Consider the following 17,224-nt stretch of genomic DNA (forward strand, 5'->3'; position numbering starts at 1 on the left):
CCCCCCCGATTCCCAGTGCAAATGCACACAGAAAGCATTAGGAGTTGGTCAAAGTATTTGAACTATTGTGATAACCATTCTCTGCAGGTGTCCTATAGCCATGAGATTATCTTCGGATTTGATAAAGTGAGCAGGTGATAGTCTCCTAATGTTAGTCTATGGACACCTAGAAAGCACATTTTACTTGTCTCCATAAATCTCCCAATTATTAAGCCAAGCTCAACAGAAAAAAAAAAGGAATGCTTTACAGTCCAGCTATAGGTCGCAAGCTATTTCACCCACTAATTATGGGAAATGTACGACTTGGACAATACTGAAGATTTAACAAGTTAGGGGTTGAAAGCGTGAACATTGTCTGACTGCTAAATAAACTGATGCCAGGGGGTGAACTGAAGACCACCCACCTGCTAAAAATCACTCAACCTACCAACAGCCATTATTTGGTCAGAGAACCAATGTAGATATATCTTGATTGTAGAGGACTACAAATCCCAGCAATAGTACATTATACAGCACAATGCAGAATAATACCAGCTATAGAGGAATACAACAAATCCCAGCAATAGTACAGTATAGCTGGCGGCATTCTGCATTGCGCTGTATAATGTATTATTGCTTGGATTTGTTGTACTCCTCTATAGCTGGTGGTATTCCACTTTATAATGTATTATTGCTGGGATTTGTATTCCTCTATACAGCGCAATACAGAATACCACAAGCTATAGAGGAATACAACAAATCTCAGCAATACATTATACATACAGTGTATAATGTATTGCTGGGATTTGTATTCCTCTATAGTTGATGGTACATTGCTCTGTACAATATACAGTACAGCAGAATGTACCATCAGCTATAGAGGAATACAAATCCCAGCAATACATTATAGGAGCACCATGTGGGGGAGTGCAGGCTTACCTGAGCAATCTTCCAGCAACTTACTTCTTCTACCCGCGTCCCTGTGCCGATCATGGGCGGGCGGTGAGCGTGAGGCAGGGAGGAGGTGCTGCGTGTGGAGCGTGGATGCAGCGGGGCATGGCAGCGACAAACCTGAGGTGGGGAGGAGGTGTGGCGCGCAGCGTGTGTGGAGCTGTGAACAGGGCCAACCAATCAGAAGCCGATTAATCGATGATTGAAAAAGTTGACAACTTTTTCAATAATCGATTATAATCGATTATGTCGATTAGTTGTTGCAGCCCTAATGGGGACCATTCATGCAAGCACGCAAATCCGCACAATACGAAATGCATGTCGCCCAAAATGCTCCCTGAGCTACTTTTGTCACTGATCAGCACGTTTTCCATATAGATTTCGATGGAAATGCACTGATCAGTGCGTTTTAAATTGAGTTTCATCGTTGAAACGCGATTTAAAATGCCCCAAACACACCCTTTTGGAAACAGGGCTGAAACGCTGCCGCCCTGGTGTGAATGGGGCCTTATGGAGGAATCGGTTCAATTATTTTTCGTTCAGCTGACAGGAGTCGGGAAAAGAAATGTTCTTTCACTGGTGCCTAAGGCAAAAACAAGGGTTTTATTTCCATCCAGTTCAACTTAAAAAGAAAATGTTCCCAATGGGACACAGGCAGCAGGAAACTAACAGGATTTACCCGTTCTCTATCCAAAGCTAAAAGATTCACCTAAGCATGCACTTTAAAAGCCATACTCCCCCCTTCGAGACCACGTTTAATGTTACACCATTTTTGTGGGTCTATCGTGAAACATGGTGACCCATCCCCAACCTGTCCCCTCACTGCAGCCTTGTGCTTTTATTCGATTTAAGTATGGCTCTGCCTGTACAGCCACATCATCCATTCACGGTAATCTGTGACTGGGAAGACTACAAGTCCTCACTGCCACTGTGGCTGCATTCCTTACTTCCTCCAACCCCAGGGCAAAAGCAATGTTGGAGCATGAGCACTGAACCCACGGTGCACTGATGGCGGTTACAATGCTTGATGCAGAAACTTGATAAATGTTTTATTAATGTGCCTGCATTACATTCTTGCAAAAGGTGGACTATACCTTTAAAGCAGAACGCCGGGCAAACTTTCTAACGCCACACAGGGAGGGTCAAGTGCTCGTTTGGGTCTAGGTGCAAAAAGACATACTTGCCTAATCCTCCGAGCCTGCTCGCTCTTATACCAGTCCCTGGAGCCTCCATTCCCCTCTGCTGCACTGGTCTAAGTTCTGCGAGTCATCACATTCTATCCACTGTTTATAGAACGAGGACCCCAATGAACATACCATTGCTGCAGCGGGGGGTTGGGGGGTAGTCTGGAGGGAGCATTGTCAATAGCTGGCCAGCTCAACGGTTCGAGTATAACTTAATATTGCACTTATAAACAAACGAGCACTTAACCTTCACAGTGCAGAGGTAGCCCCACTGCAAGGGTTTTCCCAGTTCTTTAGAAGGGAGTACTCAATTCTTACGGTCAGTCAACTGACAGGTACCCAGACAGGCAGATCATACCTGTATAGAGCTGCAGCTAACGATTATTTTCAAAAATCGATTAGTTAGCCGATTATTAAGTTCGATTAATCGGTTAAAAAAATAAAATACATTTTAAAAAATGGCTCCAGTGATGGCACTACTAGTTTGTATTGAGAATGCAGTCCATCAATGGAGCAAGCTTGGAGCGGTGGAAGTTAAAAAAAGAAAAAAAAAAAAAAAGTGTGGTGTGCAATATAGTGAAATGAAAAGTGTAAAATTATACAGCACTGAATGCAGAATGGCACCGGCTATAGAACCCTGTGCCGATCATGAATGCGGGCGGTGAGCGTGAGGAGGGGAAGAGTTGCGGCGTGTGGAGCGTGGATGCGGGCCGCTCTGGCAGCGCGAGCGTGAGGTGGGGAGGTGTGTCGCGCAGTGTGAGGAGCCGTGAACAGGGCAAACCACTCGGAAGCCGATTAATCGATGATTGAAAAAGTTTACTTTTTCAATCATCGATTATGTCGATTAGTTGTTGCAGCCCTATACCTGTAACACCTAAACATCCTCTAGGCCCTAGGGTAATGGAACAGAGACCTTATGTTGTCACTGCTACTGCATGAAAATGGTTGTAACCTGTGGCATGTAACCTTTAAATCCTCTCTAGGATGAAAAACAGCTCCCCTTGTGGAGGGGGGGGGGTCACCCATACACTGCAAAGGTTAACTGCTCTTTTACATCTATATTGAACATCACTTACCTAATCATCACCTCCCCAGACTTCAGCTCTCACCTCTCCGACTGACCCTCACATATAATGCAGGGCTCTGGGCACTAATGACATCAGCAGGCCTACAACTGCAGGGGGTGCAGATGCACTGAAATTCAATATATACAGTGGTACCTCGGTACACGAACGCTTCTGTTCGCCAACAATTCGGTTCACGAACAGGAGGTTCAGCAAAATGTTTCTTCCGTTCGCGAACTCTGCTTCGGATGACGAACACAACCGCAGCCATTTTCCCTGCTCCGACACATGGTCATGGCTTCCTCTAGTCGAGATAGCTGTCTGATCACAGTTTGATTCGGTTCTCGACCAGAATCGGAGAACGAATTAAGTTCATGAACCGAGGTACCGTGTGTGTGTGTGTGTATTACACACACACAGATAGACATGCATACAAAAAAAAATCCCCTAGACAAAAACAAGCACCCTTGCAATCTGGAGATTTTTTTTTTAAACTGCAAATAGGCTTTAATTCACAGATGTCCTGAGCATGCAGCAAGTGGTCAGCACACTTATCTGCCAGGCCCATAAGCCACATTACTCCCTGCAATGGCAGCTGGCCTATACGGATTTGACACCGTAACCTTATTCTATTGAGGTCCCGTGCAGATTATAACAGCTACGCCGGAATACACTCAAATCAATTCAGAACGTGTTTTATGGCACAGCCTGGGTGCTGCTCCCCACATGGGACCGCTTTCCCGGCACTGAGAACTAGGCCGCTAGTCAACCCAACGTGTTGAACTGCCACCACCCCACCCCCTTCACCGCTCCCTGAGCCGCGCCCTCTCATTGGTCGGCCGCTACCCGGCTCGAATTCTGTCCGCTACTCTATTGGCTGAGCGCTCATGGCGGGCAGGTTAGGCTGCGAGCGTATTGGCGGTTCATGGAGGCCTGAACACGGCCCGCTCTAGCTAACCATGACCGGCAAAACCCAACCTCAGCCCCGGTCGCCCTCACAGCAAGCTCGCATGCACAGGCACAACCCAGAGTGCCAAGGCCAGGCTACTACCGACTCGGGTCACACACATTCTCCCCATTTCTCACCTGGTTCTCGATAGCCGCCTGCTCCAGAAACTTCTGTGCCGCTTCAAGCTCATTGCGGTCTGTGGAAGAGAGAGCACAAAGATAACTCTAACTCCCCGGTCCTTACTGCAGTGACTCCCGGCTACCTTCTCTATATATCATCCAGCACAGCGGAACCCCCTATCATACACAGACATGCTCCCCTCAACCGTACCTGGAGAGACGGTCTTCTCGAGGATGGTGATGAGCTCCATGTTGGCGGTGCCGGGACACAGCTCGGGCGGTGCCGGGCAGGCTGCCTGAGGAAGGGAGGGAGCGTGGCGCGGAAGGATCCAGGCGCTCAGTGCAAGAGGGGGTGGAACTTCGCCGCGCACTGATATCAGCCGGACCTCACTCAACGCACAGTGCGCTGATTGGTAGTTAGCACGCTGCGGCGCCAGTCACGGCCGCGAAGAATTGTGGGAGGGAGGTAGCCTGAGACCAGAAGCGGATGAGGAGGTGGGCGTTGTCTTAATGGGGGTCATGCAGCATGTGCTGTGAGGAGACCGGCGCCTTATTATCATAGAGCAGGTGTCTGTCCGCCGGAAATGTGCGAGTGCTTGTGGTTTTAATTACAGAGAGAAAACAAAGTAATAATAAAGGCGCTATTTGTAACGGGCACTATGGCTTTTGAAGATGAGCAACACGGTATTTGTTCCACATTTCTGAATAGAAAGGTTATTGGCTAGGTAAGGCTTGGTTTGCTGCTGTGTGGTTTACCTTGAGGTGTTTTCCTTAAAATCACTAGAAGTGCATTAAAACCCATGTGAGCTCATCATGACTGATATTCGTTACACAGTGCATTGCAATGTCTGTTAAAGGGTCGTTCCACTTTCCCAGGTGCATTTGGGAAAATGTAATTCCCCTTTCTTGCCCTTTACTTAACTTTGGCCGAACGCTCCTTCCCCTCCCCTGGTGTACTATCTGTACACAGCATGCAGCCCTGCACTCTGTATTTTGAATTGCGCTCAAAAGGCGAGCATTTATGTCAATCCTTACTGCTGATTAATGAAAATCGTTTCGCAGAACGTAGAGCTGCACTGCCGTGTACATGGTACGGATAGTACACCATCGGAGGAGAAGGAGCATTCAGTGCCGATACCGAGTATATGGGTGGGTACTCGCCTAAATGCTCCCATACCAGAACTTCTGGTCAGAAGGAGATCTCCCTCTGACTGGCAGTGCTGAGAGAGCATGGAGCCTGCTTCCTTTCCAATCAGGAAGCCAGGTGGTGGGTTATAACCCGCTTCCTGGTTGGCTAGGAATCTGGTTTCATAACCAATCAGGAAGCCTGGCAGCACGTAATGACCTACCTCCCAGCTTCCTGATTGGTCAGGAAGCCGGCTTCCTAGCCAATTAGGGAGGTGGGGCATGACGTGCCATCAGGAAGCTGGGCAGCACCTCATGACCTGCCGCCCAGGCTTCCTGATTGGTCAGGAAGCTAGAAAGCCTCGGCAAGTGAAGACGGTGTTCTTTTAATAGAGCACCGGCTTCCCAGGCAATCAGGAAGCCGGGCGACGGTTCATAATCCACCACCTGGCTTTCTGATAATCGGGGAACCGGTATCAGTACTATGCTTCGGCAAGTACCCATACTCGATACCGTAAAACCGGTATCGGTACATCCCTAGCCCAAAGGAAAGTATTGGGGCGCTAATTACATTTACCCAAATTCACCTGGGAAGGTGGAATTACCCTTTAAAAACACATGACAATGCACATTCAGGCTCTGTTCATGTGTGAAATGCAGCATTGCTCACTCATTACAGCCCATTTATACACGCATTAATTACTGTGCATTGCAGTAGGGCAGCCCATTCATTTGATTGGACTTCCTGCCACATCTAAATCACACCAAAAGCATGACCTTTTTTTTAAATTGCGTTGCACCATAATGTATGTAATAAGTTACTATGTGTTGTGGTGTGACGCAACACTCATGCAATGGTTAGGTGCACTAGGATGCCATTCAGAAATAACAACACAGCAAACAATCCAATGCCCAAAAGAGCCGCACTCTACGAATCTCCAACTGCAGCTCAAACTTTATCGAAATCCACAAATGGGTATTCACCATTATCACATCCCCCAATACATAGAAAATCAGCTAACACATTTCACCAATGTGGCTTAGTCATAGAGGTAACTACTATGGTAAATATGACTAAGCCATATTGGTGAAACGTGTTAAAGTATTTTCTATGTATTGGGGGATGTGGTTATGGTGTATACCCAATTGTGGATTTCAATAAAGTATGAGCTGCAGTTGGAGATTTATGGAGTGTGGATCTTCTTAGATTGGTGTGATTGGAGGTGAACACGCACCTGTTTAGTCTGCATCTGTGGAGTCTTCACAGCATGAACCCTGCCCCAAGGTCCCCACACACCTTACGATAATCGCGGGAAATCCCGTGATCGTACAATTATCGTAAGGTGTGTGGAATCCGTGCGACCTCTACTACTATAAGGTCACACGACTTTTATCTTCCGAACAAGTTCGAAAACCAGCCGCGAATCATACGATTTTCGCCGCGTGTGTAGCATGTTCGTAAGATAAAAGCCGGACGGGCCGGTGTGCGCAAGCGCACACTGCCCGTTCGCCATTGCGGTCATCGGAAGCCCGCCCCTCTGCGGGGCGGGCTTGCGATCAACGCAAGTATGATCTGCCTGTCCGAGATGGGCAGATCGTACATTTTTGTAATTACCTTACAACCATCGCAAGACAAAAGTCTTGTGATGGTTGTAAGGTGTGTGCCCAGCACTGGAATCGGAGCCGTGAGATTTCTTTTGACACAGCAAACAGTGTCACACATGATCTAGTGCAAAGCGGGGCACTCACACGTTCCCGCATTGCATAGATGTGAATGGGGGCACATGTGCGGTCTTATGCTAGGTTAACACCCAACTGCTGGGGTGCGTCGCAGTAAAGCATGCACATTAACATGCACTGTGTTAGGTAGCCAATACAAAATGAATGGGCTGGCAACACACCTCAACGGTCCACAAATCGGACCTGAATCTTTCTTGGCGGCGCAACACACGTTAGTGCATTGTTGCGCATCTCTGTCGACAAGGTATGTTGGGGTAAGATTCAGAATAAATGGCACCCCATCGCTAGTAGCTAGTGCTGTGTGTTGTAGCGACACATGCAACATAATTCACACTTGTGCTCAAATGCGCATTTCTACAAGGAACCTACTTTACATGTGATGCTATTGACACTGAGGGGAATTTATCAAAACTGGAGCAGCTGTGTATGGCAACCAATCAGCTTCTCTCTTCAGTTTGTTCAGTTAAGATTTGAAAATGAAAGAGAGAAGCTGATTGGTTGCCATGGACAGCTGCTTCAGATTTTGCCTGCTCCAGTTTTGATAAATTCCCTTCAGTACAAAGTGTATTGTAACATGCATTAAAATCAAGGAAAACTCCAGTGTGTCTCCCACCGCACTCCTGACTGGCATACCCATTTCTATTGGGTGCTGAGGTGATGGAGGATGGCGCCACCTGGATCAATGCAGAAACGAATTGTCACCAGCACACCAAATAAATATGTGCAAAATTCATCTTTATTAACACGTAGACATTATGTCATAAGACTAGGGACGTTTCGGGGCCACTTAGGGTCCCTTCATCAGGCTCAATATATTAAAATATTGATGAAGGGACCCTAAGTGGCCTGGAAACGTCACTATTCTTGTGACAATGTCAGGGAACCAGCGGTGTCACCTCTCCTCAGGGTCGCCAGATTCAGCATAGGGCATGGGCTCTCCGTCTTCCTGGCAGGACTCCTGCTGCCAGGGTTGCGGATGCGTGCGCGCTGGACAGACTGCGTGCACGGGTGTGCGCGCATAGAGCGCCCGCGCCCATTAGTGCTGTCAGGTGTGGGCCTTGCTGATGGAGGTTCCCAGCACACACCTTCCGCCCTTTTCCTCATGCCATTGGCTCCTGGATAGAGAAGCCTCCTGTTTGTCTCGGCAACCGGTGGGTGGTCTTGGTTCCTACTGGGTATAAATTCCAGTCAGAGCCCTGGCTTGTTGCTGAGTTATTCTATGCCATTCAAAATGAAAGACATTGCATCATCGCAGGTAGTGTTCTGGGCTGAAACTGCTGTATGTGCATTGCGATGCTTATCACGAATTGCAGTCTAAGAGATTGTACAGTAGAGCACAACACACTTCAGCACATGGCTAAAAAAAATATTAATGACGTTTTTTTGCATTGGCAGCCCATTGATACTGAAAAGGTTTCCTCAACACAATGTACGTCAATAAACGTACCTAACCGCAATGGAAGGCTTATGTGTTACTAGGCTCATGGTTGTTAAGCTTGTTAACTATGTGTTGCTGCTTGTGTCTTCATTTTAGAAGATACATTTTCCAGTAAGCTGAGGAAGGATTACGCTGACCATGCACTGATAGATGGGGCCGCACACTGGTTGGATTTTGGCCTAGTCAGCAGAATTCTACAAGTGTATGGGCGGCTGAAATTCTACAAGTGTATGGCCAGCTTTATAACCTCTATCCAGATTGTTTTGCTGCTTGTGTCCCCAGGAAGTCCTCACTTCCTCAGCCATGTCATCTCAGATTAAAATCCAGGGAGGCACCCTGTGTTTCACTCAGGCCCGGCGCTACCGCAAGGCAAGGCAAGCGGCCGCCTGAGGGCGCTGCAGGGTGAGGGCGGAAAAAACAGGGCATTTTGACAAGTACTTGTACTTGTCAAAATGCCCCGATGCTTGCGCTATGTTTTGGTTTTTTTTCACTTACCTTCGGTGCGGGAGAGCAGCGGTCCGGTGGTAGGAGCTCCAGGTGGGGTCCCAATTTAGCTGGCCAGCGACTGCCAGAGGATCCCGACACACGCGGCATCCTCTAAATTAGGACCTGGAGCTCCTCCCACGGGACCAGCGCTGACCCGCCGCTCTCCCGCACCGAAGGTAAGTGAAGAAAAAAAAAACATGCTGATAGGGAGCAGGCCCAGCGCTACAGGGGGTCGGGTTGGGGGGGCGCAAAAATGCAACTTTGCCTGTGTAGGCAAAAATCCTAGCACCGGCCCTGGTTTCACTTTTTGTCACCCTTCATGATGCACAAATCTCCCTTGATTCTTCTCATTCACTCCAGGCCTGGCCTTCCTCCCTGCATAGTCGCCAGGTGAACTGTATTTTCGAAATTGTTCATTTGTGTAAAATACAGTAAATGTGTAGTTTTCTGCTTTTGTTACCTTTTGTAAAATGTTGAAATTGATAAAATGTCTGGTTAATGTTCTATGTATGTAAACAAACCGCACACAATATTACTTTTAAGCCTCTCTTCTTTCTTGTTGCAGCGCATAGCACTTCATTATCATCCCATACACTATTTCCCAGGTTGACGTCTCTGCTTCCTACCCAGGTGTCACTTTGGCCACAGGTTTTCAATATGGTCATTTAATCGATCGTTCCATGGTAATCCCGTGCTGATCAAGCAGAATAAATATTGCAAACCAGAGCCTTCTTTTTGTTTGACTTAGGGCCTGTTCACACTAGTCCATCTGCTAAAAAAGGCTGCGTTTTAGCAGGCAGGCTAGGGCGCTGTGACAGCTCCAATAGTGTGCGTTGTATCGCACACTGCTGAAGCTGTCATGATTTATTTATTTTTTTAGCTTTATGTGGAGTGTGCAATGCAATACACTCTATTCAATGGGATTCCTTGCCCTGCAATAAAATGCGGCATGTTTGCATGTTATTGCAGCTCCCCGGACATCACACACGTTGCAGTATGAATGAGACACATAGAAAACAGTTGTTTTCTCCTTAAAGGAAGCAGTGCAACTACTGTGCTTAGGCACTCCTGTGCTGTATTCCTCATAGGAGCTGCAGCTCATTGAGAAACTGCTGCCTCTTGACTGCTAGGCTCATGAGATTTGGTGATGCCACTACTGTGTTGATCACTGTTTTCCTTGTTGGAGGGAAAGCTGTACCTAAGGACCTGCAGACAAGCATCTCTCAGCATTTGCTTCATTCCTTCTGTAGATCTGTGCTTTCTGCATGCCTCCTGCTGCTGCTTGGTTATTCCTCCTGTAGTCTATACACCACCAGTTATTAGGAAGAAGCACTGACATGAGGAAGCAAAGCCCTGCTCCTCTAACAAGTTGACCGGCGCCACACAGTGCAGAACAAGACATTATAAGTCAGTAATGAGAGCACATGCTAGGCAATACTCATGACAAGTCCTTTGTCCTCTGCTTGCTTTTTTTGACACCGCTTCCACAGTTCAGGTGCTATTTAAGAGTTTCTAATGCTAGCCATAGACAGAGAACAGGGCAGGGCTGTAGCTACCATGGGGCGAGTGAGGCACTCGCCTGAGGCGCAGCTGAGAGGCCCTGGCTGCGCCCCCTTGCCCCTGTTGCCATGGCGAGCACAGGGCACCATTGGCAACAGGGGCACCAGGCGGCCAACACAGCTGCGGCTTGGCAGGGAGAAGAGGAGCGGCACAGGCTCCAGCTTCTCCTTGGATCCCCGCTGCCCCCCCCCCACCTGTATGGGCAGAGGACTCAATCTCTTTTTCTATTTCAAAAGGGAAATATCAGGGGTTTACTTAGACCCCCGATATTTCCCCCAAAGCCCCCCTAACAGTAAAATAATAATAAAAAATAAATAAAAACAAAAACACACTCATGCACACATATTACTAGACATGTGCAAAGAATAATAATTAGTTTCTGACAAAATTAACGGAAATTAAAACATTTTTCATTCGTTTCGTCAAACTAAACACATTTTTATGCTATTTTGGATTTGGCCACTAGCGCACCTCTGTACATGCGCACCGCCATCCTGGAGGTGATGTCACATACCGCTCACGTCGTCTTTTGGGGGGCACCATTTTCTGTTCTTGCCTCGGGCACAAAAGGAGCTAGCTACGGTTCTGGAACAGGGGCACATCTCTCCTTCCCGAAACAACCGCACACGATCGCATGTCCCGGGAATCCCCAAGTCTGCACCAACCCTAAAGGGTATATTCACTTTCCCAAGTAATTTGGGGAAAATGGAATTACCCGCACAAATATCCCTCCCACCATACTTACCTTTCGGCAAACGGTCCTTCTCGTCCACCAGTACGGGTGTACTATCTGTACCTGTTCCACGTATTCTGCATTTCACTTTGCAAATTGCAAGCACTCGTTGGTCAACGCAATCACCTGACTGCTACATCTTTCCCTATCTCAGCAGAGTGTATGGTCAGCCAAGTCACCAAGATGCAGGCTGGAGAAATCCTGTGTCCCTCAAAGGACTTAAAACATAATTTTACAGTAAGTTAAAAAAAAACATATTTTTAGCAGTACTTTCCTTTGATACTACTGTTTGTCTGTCTATGAAAATTATTTCTTACTTCCAACAACCATCTTGTTGGTTGCTGGCAACCAAATTGTACTCGTATACAGTCCAAGCCCTGGGTCAACGGTGGGATGGGCTGTTCATGGCAAGACAAATTTTGTGTCATATTGGCAACATAACCAGTCACTGCATACCTCTTGCCTGTTCCTTTTTTGACAGTTTCTCCACTGTCTCTTTTTGGTCAGGTGTATGGAACTCTATAAATAAATGTACTTTTTTAATACAGATATCTGTCAAAAACATCGCATCACACAAGCCTCAGTTTGCATTTGGTCAAACAGTAGTATCAAAAGAAAGTACTGCTAAAAATATGATTTTTTTAAACTTAAAATTATGTTTTATCACACAGGAGTGTGATAAAGTCTTGGGCATTTGGATATACTGCTACCTTACGGAGGTTGGGATACTGACAGAAAAAAAAAAGTTAAGCCAGTTGTCTGTATAACCTTCCCTCCTATCATCAGTTTTATGAGCAATCATTGCATAAGGCTAATAACACAGAAGGGCAGAACCTGTGTCCCTCAATGGACTTCAAGAAAAATTGTTTACGATAAGTAAAAAAATCACTGAGAAATTCCTCAGCCATGGAAATCGAACTACAAGGAGTATCTAAAGGGAAAAACAATGAACTTAAGAGCCAACCAAATATAAAAACTTGCCAAGACCTTAAAGGGAGGGCACCAAGGATCCACCTAGTGCTTCAAACCAGACAGAGGTTCTTCACACACAGGTACTGGGGAGAAAGCAGCTTCTGCATGCACAGGCCAAAGCAGTGGTAAAGCCACACCCAGACATGCCCTGCTTTTCTTTTCAGGCAGTGGGCATGCTATACAGCCTGAGCACGTGGAGGAGATTGTGGAGCGGATAACCAAGTCTTCCTCATCCTTCTCCCAAGTGCAGAGTAGTGCAGTGTCATGAACAGCTAAATTTGTGCCTATAGCTAATAGTGCTGTAACCCTGAAAACTGCCATTGAGGAGTCAGCAGAATAAATTGTGCACAGCATCAGTAACTTTTTGTAGGAGGATACGCTGGAATAAAAAAAACATTTATTGAGGAAGAGACTGCCAGTAGCATAGAAGGAGGGAAGAAGAAGCAGTGATAAGCAATTGCCAGTATTCCTACAGCTTACTGCCAAGTGGACTCAAACGATGAGGAGGGTGAGGATGCTGCATTCTCAGACAGCCTAAGTGCGAGAGACAGTAGAGGAGGAAAGTAAGAGAGAGGCACAACATCAACAAGGCAAGATGTAGTCCGAGGGCAGGGGAAGCTTGCAGGAGTGGAGGAAACAGCTGACTTATTCCGCCAGATGGCACTGCTCCATGGGTGCAAGCTACTGTGTATTCCCAGGTTTGTTCTGCAGAACTCAGCAGTCTGTGTTTTCTTTCACGAAAAATTGAAAGAGTTTTACCCCATGTGTGGCGCTTGTCAGAGGTAGGGGGAAAATGCGGGGGAGAATTCAGTACTTGGTGGGTAAACCGGTTAACACTTGTGGTGTGATAAGTATAAATATAAGGGGGTGGGGGTTTTTGTGCCGGTGTGCGGCTTTCGTTTTGTTTGGACCGGGGTGTCCAACAAGTGTGCTGTAGGGAAACAAAAAATTGGAGACGGAAGCGCCACTACCTAGATTTGACATTGCCCGGTACCCTTCCTTTCCCCTCCAGAACTCCTCCCCCTTTTCATACGGCCTCGGTGTTTCTCATTATACCAAGCCGCACCTTCACCACGCCCACCTGTCCCAGACCTTAGCTCCACCTACTTCCTCTCGGCCCAATCACATCCTTTCAACTCCACCCACAGCTTCTGACACCTCCCTCACCCCTGTATTCAAAACCGCAACTTCCCGCCAACGTCATTCCTGCACACCGGCTTGAAAAAGAAGGTTTCACCTTCGAAACGCGTCGCTGTCAGCCCAATCCGGTCTCAACAAATCTTCAGAGTGTCTCCAACACTCCACCCGTCTGCAGACACCGCTCGAGGAAACCGCAGGCTGTTGAGAAGCCCCAGCGTGAGTCCATCTCCACTGCGGCTGTGTACTTTGTCCCCCCGTCCAGGACAAAACATCACTCCACCACTCCACAGCACCTGCCACCAGAGGACACCTGTGCCAGCAATCATCCTGAGGACCACCCCACGGCCCACCGCCCAGGCACGCCACTGGCCGCACCGTCATCACTGAGAGCCGTTCTCCTTCATCTCCACGGTGAGTTACAGAAATCCACCCCTTCTTCACCCACCATTGTATACTTCACCTCCTCGCCTTTGTGTCTCCATCTGCCTCATTGGGTTCAACCACCACACCATCCTGCAAAAGAGGGACCGTTCCCACTACTGCTCCACTCCATCCGCTTCACCTCAACCCGACGGTTACAAGCGAATGCTCACCCAGCCATAGGTGAGTACATCACTTACGCTCACACCCTGCTCTACCACACTAATTGCGCTAGGTAGTGGCGCTTCCGTCTCCAATTTTTTGTGTTTTCTTTCACACAGGTGCTGCAGACAGCACTGTAGTGTTTTACAGCCTCTTGCAGCAAATCAAATATGGTAAATCTACCAGTTATTTGGGTACCACATGCATGAGGAGACACAACTGTTCGCCACTAACCTTGGGGGGGAACAGCATATGAGTTATACATATCGGCAACAAACAGCCCGCACTCCTCTTTCTTGCTCCTTCCTTTCCACCTCTTCCCCTGCTACAATCTCCATCTGCATTCGCTGCCACATCTGTGGCCTCAAGTAATAGGGATGGAAGTGTGGCAAGGGGTTTGAGAGGCTTTCCTTATGACACATCAAGCAGAGAAGAGGGTAAGAATGGGGTGAAGCATTGTAGGGCCAAGTGTAGGCTTCAGCCTCGCTGTATGTCTCCAAACCACCTACCTTCTCCATCTTAATCCTTCACTAGACAGGTGTCTCTTCCCTATCTGCTGGAACCTACGAAAAAATATGCACCCCAATGCTCAGTGTCTCAATGCAAGCTTGGCAAAGTTTCTGGATTTACAGTTGCTCCTGTTCTAGCTGTTGGAGTCTGCCCCTTCTTCGAATTTACAGTGTATGCAACATCACAGGGGCAGCTTCCTGGCCACAGTTTTTAGTCCAGAAGGTGATCTCTGCCCTCCATCAGCATGTAGAAGCTAATTTCTCCATGTCATACACACACAGACATGTGGTCCAGCAAACTTGCAAGGACATTACATGTCCTTCACAGTCTACTGGATAACTTTGTTGATGGATGGAAGATGGAAGAATTTAGGACAGTCCATACTGCTGGAGATGGTGGTGCTTCCCATGTGTCCAGCAACTTGGTGATTGTGACAGCTGAGTCACCTCTACCCCCTTCTACTCAATGGCCTCATGTACTCAGCAGAACCACCAGTCTCTTCCGAGCAACCAAAGACCTATGTAATGGGCCAAACAAAATCTCAGCTCTTCAGGGGTAGGTTGAGAGGTGCCTGACCACACACTATCTTGTGCCAAGAAAGGTCAGGTGACAAAAGCACCAACCTGCTGTGTGCACTTTGGCAAGGAAAGTTCACACAAGTGTCTTGCCTGGCACACATTGTCAACGTGACGGTGCAGCGGTTCCTAGTTAGGTACTCAGGATTCCATGATCTCCTGGCCAGAAGAGTGTGCGGCCATTTTAGGTGGTCATACCCAGCCAGTGTTCACCTGCCTAAGATTCAACAGCAACTCATTCTGCCTTCCAACCACCTGATATGCAACATGCTGGAACTCAACCTTGGCCATGCTGCAGCAGCTGCACTTGCATTACCCACTGTCAATGAGCACTTGTGCAAGTATGGGAAAAAGACTTTGGTGATCTGGGGTGGTGATCTAGGTTTTTTTTTGTTCTACCATGCCAGTGGCCCCTGGTTCAGGATATGGATACAATGTCTTTATCATTTGAAGAGGTAACTAGAATGCTGAGCCGCAACAAGGTAGGGATCAGTGACATGATTTATCTGGTGTTCTTGCTGGAGCAAACACAGCATGATGTAATAGACTGGTACTGGAGGCACAGCTGTAGGAGGAAGAGGAGGACTTCCTGGTGTTTCAGGGCCCATTTTATCCTGACTCTGTTCTTGTCAGCAACACCAGGCACAAGAGAAACATGAGGAGATGAAGAGTTCGGCTGCTGGTGTTGGGGAAGGGGAGGGCATAGGGCAGGTTTCCAGGGGTATGTTTCACCCCTCTCAAATCTTAAAAGTTGTATGAGGCTGGAGGGAGATAGTTGAGGACATCATTGTCCTCAGTGACCAAGAAGACCCAGGTTGTTGCGGTTGTTGTTTCTCAGTTGTCATTTTTAATGTCTACTGCATGCTTTTTGTTTCCTATTTTTGGGCCTGTGCTCCATCAATTAAGAATATTTATGTCTATAGTCTCTCTGAAATTATGATTAGTGTCTCCCCATTAAATTGCAGCCTGGTAAAAGTGCATAAATACTGTGCTTGAAGTCAAAAACCTATTTACTGACTTGCCTTTGCTGAAACAATGCACTCTAATGTCAACGTTTTGAATAAAAGCTGCCTGGTGTCCTCCTTTTCAAAATGGGGGCAATTAATATTTTTTAAAGAATGTGTATGGAGTCACTACAATTTTTAGGGTGCATTTACATTGAAAATCTTTTGAGATCGTGTCCCACGTGGCCGGGGAAACACTCGCACCTAAGACTCCATAGGGGACAGATCTTAGCTGGGGTTTCCTCGTCCTTAAGGAGGAGCTGCTGGTCACTGTTGTACTCTCATGGGTTTGACCAGGGTGGAGACATTTTTGATGTTGTGGTCTCCTTCAGATGGGTATTTGAACTCCCGGAAGTGTCTTGTTGGCAGTAAGGAACATCTCCCTGACATTGGGGTACTTGAGGAGCCCACCAGCCATGCCCATATCCTGGCTGCCCTGTCCTGGAAAAAGGAGGACTGTGCTCTCAGTGAGTGAGCTACTGACTAGTCTGGGGCTCTCCTCTTCTTCCTCCCATCTGTCTGTATAAGCCTCTTCCAGGATAGTTCGAACCTCGTCCCTGTCCCTTCCTAACCCTGACATCCACCTCTGCCTATTATATAGAAGCCTCCGATGCCTCAGTGCCCTGAGAAGAGCTGAGCCCCCCATCCCTGGATACAGCTTATAACAGTGACCCAGTATCACTATCACACAACTATTTACTGAATCACATGGAGCTCCCTATGCCCTACAAGCAGAGCCGAAGTAACCACCGAGGAGTCTACCCATGAGAGTACAACAGTGACCAACGGCTTCTCCTTAAGGAGCGCTGGGGACAAGGAAACCCCACCTAAGATCTGTCCCCTATGGAGTCTTAGGTGCAAGCGTTTCGCCGGCCGCGTGGGACACGATCTCAAAAGATGGCCTGCGAGGCCACAGTAGAGACATAGCCATTCCCAGAATGCTGCAAACCAGTAAAGTCAGGGTGGAACCCTGACAGTATTCCTTAGCAGCTACTTCATCAGCCAACTTGTTAAGAGGCCTACGCAGGAAACTGGACCTAAGGGGAGCCTTTAATTTGGTCCATATTAAAGAAGGCCATGAATGGAAGACGGCATTCAATACACGAAGTGGCC

The 17,224-nt window shown here is 47.5% G+C and overlaps 1 protein-coding gene across 2 annotated transcripts in view; it reads right to left on the minus strand.

The window, feature by feature from the left end:
• Window positions 1-4,684, minus strand: part of KPNB1 (karyopherin subunit beta 1) — a 28,291-nt gene extending 23,607 nt beyond the window's left edge. The window contains exons 1-2 of one of the 2 annotated variants that reach the window (XM_018565596.1): window positions 4,458-4,684; window positions 4,245-4,323 (exon numbers count right to left, since the gene is read on the minus strand). In XM_018565596.1, the coding sequence (XP_018421098.1) occupies window positions 4,245-4,323; window positions 4,458-4,497 (119 nt within the window). In that variant the 5' untranslated portion in view covers window positions 4,498-4,684. The remainder of the gene's footprint in view (window positions 1-4,244; window positions 4,324-4,457) is intronic. The other variant, XM_018565597.1, reaches the window with a different exon arrangement.
• Window positions 4,685-17,224: the final 12,540 nt, after the last annotated feature.

The sequence above is a fragment of the Nanorana parkeri genome, unplaced genomic scaffold (assembly GCF_000935625.1).
Source record: "Nanorana parkeri isolate BGI_ZX_2015 unplaced genomic scaffold, ASM93562v1 scaffold864, whole genome shotgun sequence".
NCBI classification, from domain to species: Eukaryota; Metazoa; Chordata; class Amphibia; order Anura; family Dicroglossidae; genus Nanorana; species Nanorana parkeri.